Source organism: Antrostomus carolinensis, unplaced genomic scaffold (assembly GCF_000700745.2).
Source record: "Antrostomus carolinensis isolate BGI_N321 unplaced genomic scaffold, ASM70074v2 scaffold5967, whole genome shotgun sequence".
NCBI lineage: Eukaryota > Metazoa > Chordata > Aves > Caprimulgiformes > Caprimulgidae > Antrostomus > Antrostomus carolinensis.
This window is the reverse complement of record NW_010325228.1, coordinates 212-10,380: the sequence shown is the minus strand read 5'-3', so window position 1 is coordinate 10,380 and position 10,169 is coordinate 212. Positions and strand designations below refer to the sequence as shown.

The window sequence follows — 10,169 nt, the reverse complement described above, 5'->3', positions numbered from 1 at the left end:
ACAAAGCTGAGCTGCATTCCCAGCCTCCAGAGCTCCTCACACACTGCAGAACCACCAGCCAACCTGGGCCACACTCCCAAAATGCGAGGAGGGCTCCTGGAATGCTCTCGGAGGGGCTCTTACTGTCAGCCTGTAAAAACCAGAGTCCCAGAACTCCCAGCCACTTCGATCTCCAGTTTGAAGTTTTAATGGATGATTTTTCACAGGCACATGCTAATCACATCTGCAATTCATTCTGTTCAGTTATTTTTACATAGTTGCAACAGCACAAATGGTTGAGTTTGGTTGACGTGCAGCTGTAACATGCAGAACACGACCAGTTCGCATCCCCAGGCTCTGCTATGACCAAAAAGGGCTGATCCCGGCTGCTGCTGGGTGAGCCAGAGCTTTCTGCACCCCCTGTGCCACACCAGCCCCTCCTCTGCCCACCCAAGGAGGGTCAGACAAGCCTGGGGACAGGCTGAGGGAGGATTAAAGGCATCTGAGCAGAAGAAGACAATCTTCCAGGTCAGACTGAGCCCTGCCAGAGAAGAACAGGTTCTGCACTCCCATTGCCATGGTAACTTTGCTCTGCCAGTCCTCAGAGGATGCTTTTGTGTGCTGACCTTCCACCAGTGTCACAGGAAGGAGGAGTCAGTTATTCCTGAGGAACAGCAACACACCTGATAAGCACCCACAGCCCAGCAGAGCTCAGGGATACAGGGATGCCCTGCGCAGAAGAGGGGAGAGCTGTGCTCTCTTCTCCAGAGCCTTGTTGGAACAGACCTTTTCTGTGGAGATTGTAATTGCTATCAGACTCTCTTGCTATATCACAAAAAAACTGCCTTTTTAAAAATCTTATCACTCTCCTTGAAAAGGAGAAGTTTTCCCTGGCAGCTTCCCCTAGAGACTCTGATTCCTGGGCTGAGTTTCCCTTTGCCCAGCTCCCAGGGCAGCGGGATGGACGTGGCCGTTCCCAGCGGACAGCGCTGCACACACCACCGGGTGCCCACCCAAAGGGAGCTGAGGGTATTTTCTCCAGTAGCCACACAATAAGAGGAAGGCTAAGAGGGCACTGTGCTGTTACCAGGGCCCCTGTGGCATGAGATAAGTGTTAAATAAACAGCAGTTCAAGCCACCACCAGCTCCAGTCTGTGTGCAGGAGCCCAGCTCCTGGTGAACAGCGGCCGAACGGAAAGGGAGGCTGCAGCGCCTGCCTGAGATAACTGCAGTTCTATGTCACGCAGTTTGTGCTCTCTGCCTGGCTTTTATCTGTGTAACACAACAACTTCAAACCACCCCACAAACACCTATAAACTAAACCTCACAACAAGCCTGAGGAGGGAGGTGTTACCAGGTTGCTGTTTCAGAGGGAGAAACTGAGGCTCAGAAAACAGGATTTGCCCAGTCACAGCAGATGCCAGCGGAGCCAACTGCTCCTGGCTACTAGCCCTTCGTGCAAGCCACACAGCAATTCCTCCCTCCCAGAGCGCAGAGGCAGCACACAACAAGTCCCATAATGCCTGAGAGAAAACCACAGCCCCTCACCATCCATTCCAACCAGGGCAGCAGCATGCAGCAAGCAGGGGAGGCGACAAGCGGAGGCATTTCTGCCCAGGGACAGATCAGCCCTGCGGGTCTGGAGGCTGCAGCAGCCGCAACAGGCAGAGAGGGCAAAGGCTCTGGAATCAGCAGCTTTCAGAGCTTCAGAAGAGGTTCAAAGCGATCTTCAGGGGGTACTTCTGCTGAAGGCCCTAAACTGCTGCCTCCTCCTGCGTCTTCTGCTGGTTTGGGCCGTGGCAGCGCGGGCGGAGGGAACTGTTCCCGAGATGGCTCACAGGGCAGTCCCTGGCGAAGGCTCAAAGCACACGCTCTGCATCTTCTCAGGCTGAGATGAGGAAAACTGTGTTTCAATGGCCAGCAGAAAGGAAGCACCATGGAAAAACTTACCTGTCCCCACTGGGAATCTGCTCAGGAACTTCGCCAACAAAGTAATCCGGGTTAGCATGGGAACAGGCAGAGAGAAAAGGCACAGGGGTGTGATTTAGTAAAGGGAGAAGCCAGGTAGTAAACTCTGACAGAAAAGACAGTCAGCAAAGATTTATTAGAAGGAAGAGTGTCCTGTAATTTACAGCAGGTCCTAGGAGATGCAGGATCCCTTCTATGGTGCCGGGCACGTTTACACTGAATGCTGCCACAGGGACAGGTTCTGCTCTCTTTTCCCACTGCTGTTCACAAGGGATTTGATGTTGGCTGTTCTGCAGATATCTCCAATTTCTGTGGTGTAGCTAAAAGCAGAGTCTGCTTCTATGTGTAAGATTATGAAAAGACAGTGATTTTAAAACCCTATATTTAATTAATTCAAATACACAAGCTGGAGAGACTGAAATCCCTGTGTGATTCCAGAACACCATCCACTGGCTTTGTCAGGTACTGACCACACCCTGAACCAACGCTGGACAATACCCAGCAGCTTACAGACACCTCTACCCAGTGACACAGCAAACAGGCTCACCGCAAAATCAAAACCTCTCTCTTCTGCTAAACACACCCCGAGGACAGGGGGTGGCTACTCAGCACCCCTCGCAGCTGCTGGCATATAAAATTAACCCCTCCATATGCAATAGGCATGGCCTCAGCTCGTACGTTCCAAAGGTTGAACAGATTTTATCTCCAATGGTGCCAAGAGGTCCATAAAATGAGAAGCCTCAAGTCCTTAGAGAGAAGACTACTGAATCCTGCAGCAAGAGGACACCAAAGGATACTGCTGAGACAAAGGAGAAGATTTAAAACACGAGGGGGAAAAGAAAAATAGGTTGGGATTAGGTAAATGTTAAAGGGATAAGCTAGTTTGTTCTCAAGCAGTATCTGACCAGCAGAAGTCCTTCCACCCTCTATAATTTTGCATATTGTGCAATCTTCTCGGCACCTTTTTCCATCAGGCACGTCTAGTTACTCTGTGTCCTGGGAGCAATGTCCTAAAAGGCTGTATCTTCATTAGCTGGTGAGAATGAGCAGTGTAGTACAGGACTGGAGCTGGTTCAGACCTGGGAGTGGAGAGCAAGGGAGGAACAGCGCAGGGAGGGGAGGAGGCTGTGTTTGGAGAGGTGCTTTTGCCTAGCAGTGAGTCAGAAAAAGGCAGGGCTGTAGGAAACAGAGAAGTAAATAGATTGCAAAGTGAAAAGGCTTTTTTTTTTTTTTTTCCTATCCCCTGACAGCAGAAAAGAGTTTTGATCCTATTATCAGTCTGTTTGTACAACTGGCTTTACTCTCAGAACTGCTCCTCCCGGATAAACCTGTCTCAACTGATTAATAACTCCAGAGCTATTTCTGAACAGCAAAGCAGTAAAGATGGAGTTTGCATTACAGATGATTTGCAGATAGATCTGTGCTCATACTGACATTTGCATCCTCACATGAAGCTATAGACTAAACATCCTGAGGCTTTTTATTCTAAATATTTGATTTTCCCTCACTGACATTAAGCATTTTTGTTTCTGGTCTTTGTCTTCTCTTGCAGCAGGACAGTGGACCCACAATTCTTCAGGTACTTTGTAAGTTATAGAAGATCCCGCAGAATCAAGAGGACAATATTATCCCAAACAGGATAAAAGAGGGCTAAGCATGTTGCTGAAAAGCTTATGAGTCACTGCCATGCTCTAGGTGGGTCACATCACAGTACATCAGAGAGCGGAGACGGTGTCGTTTCTACTCAGCCAGGGAGAGCACGTCACACTTCTGGGCTGTGGCAAGAGACAGCGCCAGCGCCGCGGCAGGAACCTCTCGGTCTCTCCGAGTCTGTGCCTGGCTCAAGCGGAACATTCCTTGGGCTGTGTTGGCCCCAGCGTGGGTGCTCAATCCCCCACCTGCCAGAAACTGCCTGTGCCCTGTCTGGGTCCAGGACAGGGTGACAGCACACGGTGAGTCACCCGCGGCCACCGCAGCGCTGAGGGACGCGCCAGCTACAGAGCGTCCGTGTTTATATGAACTGGGGGGACACGCAGGGGTACGGCCTCTCCCACCACGCTCACACCCCTCCAGGGCTCCACAGCACCTGCAACACGAAGCAGCTTTTACCATCTGCCGCTCCAATTCCCACCCAGGGAACGCTGGGGAGGAGCAGGACCGTGTCTTTCCAGAGAGGCACAGTCTGAGCACTGACTGGCTTCTTGATTTCTTTGGTTTCTAATCCCAGACCTGCAAACTGGGTTACCTGTGGCCATGGAGAGTTTTTCCCACTGTGTGTCCACGATGGGTTAATTCATGTTTGCTGCAGGCTCATATCCAGCTTAGAAATGGGAAAACGAGCCACAATCTCACAGAATCACAGAATATTAAGGATTGGAAGGGACCTCAAAAGATCATCCAGTCCAATCCCCCTGCCAGAGCAGGAACCTAAATGAGATCACACAGGAAGGTGTCCAGGCGGGTCTTAAATGTCTCCAGAGAAGGAGACTCCACACCCTCCCTGGGCAGCCTGTCCCAGGGCTCTGAACACTGGAGGAGAGAGCACAGCCGGCATGTTCTGCACTTCATTGTCCTGCCATGCGCAGTGGCCCCACTGGCACCACACAGACAACACGACTGATGCTCAGATCCACTGCTGACAGGCACAAGGGAGGCCTGAGAGAGGAATATCTGATCAGTAGGAATATCACCTCTGGTTTTATTTGCACAAGCCATTAATCACCTGATCTAACCTTACCCCAGCTGGCCGAGCAGCCTCTGGCCCGTCGCTCCGAGACAATCTATCGCCGCACAGCTCAGTACGTAACTCTGGTGCTGAAAGGATTTCAGCAAAACACATGGTCCTGGCACTAACTGCTTATAAATAATACCTGAGCAATGAAATATTAATGCTGCAACAGAGAAATCCATGCTCCAGAGCTGTCTTTTGGTAGAAAGACCCAGAATCTGCACTAAGAAAAATCCTGGAAGTGAGAGCTATTAACAGAGTGAAGTTTTTTTAAAGGCTCAGTCTCCTGTGAATTATTATCTTGATACTATTATAATTCAGGAATGTGCAGAGAATACGAAGGACTCTTTGCACGTCAGGGTGTTAACGTGGTGCCCCTCACAATGGATGGAGAATTCAGTGCTGCAGCCTGAAGGAAATGAGTCAAATGGCATTTCTCTCCCTCCCCATGGATGGCATTTTTTCACCTCTAATTTTGCTACTTTTGTGGCCAAAAGCAGGAGAACAGAGGGAAAGACACAACAGATTTCTGAGCTGAGACCCCTCTATTCCAGCAACAAAGGATCTGAGACAAACAGTATCAACTCTTAATTAATATCACTTTGTATGATTCAGATTTTTTGTGGTTTTTAATAGAGGCTTCGTGATTAATTCTCTTTGGTATTTCTTTTAAGAACAGAATAAAATAAAGCAAAAGCAAATGGAACATCCTGCCCCCATGGACCACACGGCTGCAGTCCGTGGGTTCACACACCCTGTGCTCCCTGCCTGTGCTTCTCATCACACCCCCAGGCTCGTGTTCTTTTCCACGCTCTCCTCTGAAGAGCACAGACCTAAAAATGAGGCAGTTCAGGTCTGGCCTCCGAATCTGTCACATTAATGAGTGGGTTTGAAATTCATCCCTCTTCCCCACGATCAACAATCTTGTTGCTCTCATCCATATAAGGCCCACTCAAGGCACAAAAGCCAAGCTGTGCTATTTATATTTCCTCGCCCAGCCCTACCTACCCCACACATTGTACCGCTGAGGTTCCTGTTCTGCTCTGCTCTCCTAACTGCCCGGCCTGTCCCAGAGAAACTCCACGTCTGCCGAGGCTCCGAGCAGCCACTCGAGTCACCTGAAGAGCAGAGGAGCCTTGTGAGAGCCCCCGAGCCTGACGGCGTGGGGAGAGCCCCCGAGTTTGACGGCGTGGGGAGAGCCCCCGAGTCTGAGAGTGTGGGGAGAGCCCCCGAGTTTGAGAGCGTGGGGACCCACCCGTCCACACACCTTCAACAAAGGCCGCTCTCTTTCCGACAAACAAGGCTGCACATCACGAGCCAGATTTCCCTCGAGCTCGGCGCCCACATGAGCCTCCAAATAAAGGACCAGCACGCTTTGGAACATTCAGTGTGTGTGCTACGTGCTGCGAGCGTTCAGATGTCTGGCACTAAGAAAATCAGGCCTTTGGCATTTGCAAGAATAAGTCTAATTGTTGGAGAATGTTTGGAGGAGGACTGCCGTGCTCTCGCCGAGTGCCGACACGCGCCGTTCTGCAGATGAACGCGGCAGGCTGGCTGGTTTCAGAGCAGGAGCTTTCTGCATGGCACATCCATTATTTAATTGTGACCTGTAGTAACCAGCCCCAAATTCTCGTATCCTAAAACCAGGAGATTTCGGATGAAGTCACTTTAGTTTGTTTTAATTGGCAACCACTCTAACCAAAATTGTTGGTGTTCTAATTTCTCTGAGAGACAGGAGCCCTGAGGGGCTCTGTGCCCGTGGGCTGCTAACAAGTGCACGTAGTCATTTGACATTGGACTGTTTAGGAAGGCAAGTCCTGTTTACGCTCAGAGCACTGAACCCCTGTTTACAGAGCTGCTTGTCAAACCTCTGTCACCTTTGCTTTCGGTAGGCTCGTTTTCAAGACAAAAAGATGTGGTAATTTGGAGGGGGTTTGAGTTTTCCAAATTTTATTCCCAATAATCAATCTAATTCCCTATGTTAAGTCAGTACAAAGCCCCTTACCTCAGTAGAGATCAGATCAACTCCTGGCAAAATCAGGTAGAAGTGTATTTGAAACAGTGAGCGAGTGAGAGAGCACCCGCACGTCTATAGGGGACTGCGAGCAACGGCCCGTAAACATTCGGCTCAGTGCCTCACCCTGAGCTGGCACCAGTGAAGGGATTTTCAGTTCTGCACTTTCTCCTCCCAAGTCTGAAACTACGCAGGCAGATGTGCTTTAGGCAGGCAGATGTGCTTTAGGTCGAGCTCTCCTCAAATAAAGTCGGATTTTCATTTCCTCCTAATCTAACAACAAGCAAAACACAACTCTCACTTATAGTTTGACCTCTTCTCCCACGGTCCCAAAAGGTCTTATTTGCACTCCTGAAATAGTCCCTCTGCAGCTCCTGGAGACTCAGTGTGCAACGGTGAGAGAATAATCAAACACCTACAGCTGGTGAAGAACTCATTTATCTTTACCTCCTCTTATTTCTTCCTACCACAGAATCGTGCCATGTTAAATCCCTGGACTACTGCTTCACTCAGCTGTCTTGCTTGAAAACAGCCACGGCTGGGTTTGTGTAACATTTCATGTCTCTTCAGATGAGTTTATCCTTGTTCTCCACAATAAAAGACTAATAAATCTTTGCTATTTTAGCCACAGCGACTGAAAATGCAATTGCACAGGGAAGTTAACCACAGCTTTTCAAAGGCACCTTTTTCTGAGTTAGGAATAGTAATAACGTTGCTCACCATCACAGAATTAATTACATTGGAAAGAAAATATCTAACATATGAGAGGTGGTGGGTCCTGAGAAGTGAAACACTCAATTAGCAAAGAGTTACTTTGTAATCTTTTTCTTTTTTTAAAAAAAATGATAGACACAGTTAGGAAAACACAATGAATTTCCCTCATTTAAACTCCCAGGTGAAGACCATCATAAAGCTTTGGCTTTATAGACTCCTGATACATTTTTTTTTTATATATTTCATTATTATTAATACTGAAACACAGAGGATATTAGTAAACGGGTAACCCAGCAGCAATCAACGAGGCTTCTTGCAACAAACAGCGTCGTTCACTATCAGTAAAGCAGCTGCACATCATCCTGGATTTAACAAATGCCTTCACAATACACACACAAGTGCCTGGAATTACTGATAAAATATTCACATGAATAAATCGAGACACAAACTTGTAACCTGATGTTTTTGCAAATCTGCTGTGCCAAAATGAGCAGCTCACAAAGTGACAAACTGCCAACGTTTAGGATGCTTCCACAGGACCTGGAAGCTTCCTACCTATTTCAGTAACCCACAGGGAATGTTATGTTTAACAATTCCCTTCACTCTTCTCATTTGCAATGTTCTTGCTGCTGCAGGACACTGAGAGCTCTAGTTTATTTCTCCATGGATAGATCCATCCTCCCCCAAAAGCCTGACAGGAAGAGCTTGTAATAAATATACATGTAACGGGTTAGGGTGCCCGTGTGATCTGAATAGGCTGGAGTATTTCAGCCTTTCAGGCATGATAAAACTACAAATGCCTGAGCTCTGAATCAGAGTTACACAGGCCCCCGTACTTGTTAGATTCCTGAGCCTGCTGTGATCAGCTCTCCCTTCAAACCCTGTAACAAGAAGTGTCTTCTCTTTTTCCCTGTTTCTCTTCTCTCTCTTGCTGTGATCTGCACTGGATGCTTCTCTATTTGCCCCTGAGCTGTCTATTATTAACCTAAAGGCTCCTAACTGAATCATTAACTATTTCACTCACTTTTCCTCTGTGGCCCAATAAGAGAGTTTGCTCTGCTAAGAGAGACTCACTCCAGACAGGAAAACAGATGGAAACACATTAACATATTCCTCTCTTTCTTCTTGTTTGATATTAAAGGAAAAATCCAACTCTTAGCTCAGGGGCTGAATATCAAGCAAACCAAAGCTGTTAGTGAAACCAGGCAACGAGGAGATTCAAGACTCGTAGGCTGCAGGAAAGTGAAGGTGGAAACCTGCACCAGCACAACAGCAAAGGCAGATGGAGTAGTCATGAGCTGAATTTTCTCTAAGGTCTCTGTCTGCCCTAGTCAGTGAGATTAACCCCGACGCTGGGGTTACTGCCTCTTGTTGTTATCAGACCCATGTCACAGATCTGAAATATCATCGCTCTCCACGTAGCAATCCACATGTTGCCTCTCAGCAGAAAAGACGTTGGCAGAGAGGTTTACAATAGTCCCTTCCAGAACCCAACGCATTCCTGTTCTTTTTTTAGCTAAGCAGTAAAATCAGGTTATTTTGATACGTCTGCTTCATTGCAACGAGTGCGTAGGGCCATTCTCACCACCTTTGATAAAATTCCTGATAAATATAGCAACTCTATCAAATCTTGGCACAGACAACGTTCAACCATGAATGAGAGAGCTACTTTGGACCCGCCTCACTTTGGACCACCAGACAGTCAGGGGAGTTGGGGGGGTAACGGGCCGGCCATGCAGCGTGACAGAGCCCTTAGCAAAGAAAACACCCGCTAACGGGACATAAAGAAGTGGTGAAATAGCTCCTTACCTGGTAGATCATGACTTTGAAGTTCCTGCGTTTCAGGAGCTCTGCTTCATTGGCCTCCAGCTTCTTTATCTGCCCAGCTTGCTTCTCCAGGTTCTGCCGAACGGTTTTCACGTTGACGCTCACCTTGCGCACCTTCTCCAGCATCTTGTTGACGGTGTTGCTGGTGGTGGTGTGCGCCTTTGTCAGCTTGGTTAATTCTCCTTGGATGCTGGTCACTGCGCTATCCATCTCTTGCTGTCTCTCCTCCAGCTGTGTTTGGGTCAGCTGGATCTGATCCACTGCTCCAATGATCTTGTCCAGAAGGGTCAGCACCATCACACCATTGATCTGGTCTGATTTGATGGGTTCATCAGGCACTTGCTCCTCGGAGGCCTCAGAAGCAGTTGGTGGTTCGATAATTTGCAAAGTAGTATCCTCCATGATCGCTCGGGAGTCCTGGCGAGCAGAGCCCGGAGAAGCTGTCACTACAGGGAGAGAGAGAGAGGAGGGGAAACTAAACCCGAGCCTCAGCTAAACTCTGCGCTGGGAGAGACGCCAGAAATGGAGAGCACAGTGTGTGGATGTCTGTGCTGAAATTCAAATGGCACAGCTCTGCAGAGCCGGCCAGTGAAAATGCCCTGCAAAATTTTCCAGGCTTGCAGGTCATTGGCTGACTCCACCTCAGCTATAGAAAAGGAGCCCGCTGCCAAATGCCTGATGACCCACCCTTTCTGAAATGATTAAAATAGTTGGAGGGGAGGCGATGGCTCTGCATGCAAACACAGGCACAGCTCAGCGAGGAATGCAGAGCTCTGAAACTACAACTGCCTCTTCTTTACCAGGAGTCTAAAGGCACGACAAGTAAGGAGAGGAAAAAACAAAAGCCTTGAATAAACAGCTCGGGAAGCTGCTGGAGAGAAAGCAACCTCATCTGGGCACAGCTGTATCCACTGGAGGAAGGATGGGTTAAACAACCGC

The 10,169-nt window shown here is 48.5% G+C and overlaps 1 protein-coding gene across 1 annotated transcript; it reads right to left on the bottom strand.

The window, feature by feature from the left end:
* Positions 1–1,778: 1,778 nt before the first annotated feature.
* Positions 1,779–9,815, bottom strand: LOC104527412 (caveolae-associated protein 1-like). Its single transcript, XM_010171129.2, has 2 exons — positions 9,213–9,815; positions 1,779–1,867 (listed from the first exon to the last, which is right to left on the bottom strand). Exons 1-2 carry the CDS (start codon positions 9,630–9,632, stop codon positions 1,814–1,816), a joined length of 474 nt encoding a protein of 157 aa, XP_010169431.1. The 5' UTR covers positions 9,633–9,815; the 3' UTR covers positions 1,779–1,813.
* Positions 9,816–10,169: the final 354 nt, after the last annotated feature.

What these genes read in the sequence shown, in the direction of transcription:
- LOC104527412 (XM_010171129.2), bottom strand. Translation starts at nt 9,632, where the DNA reads ATGGAGGATACTACTTTGCAAATTATCGAACCACCAACTGCTTCTGAG. An exon ending in TCAAAGTCATGATCTACCAG is followed by an intron (nt 1,868 to 9,212) that starts GTAAGGAGCTAT and finishes TCCTCATCTCAG; the next exon opens with CCTGAGAAGATGCAGAGCGT.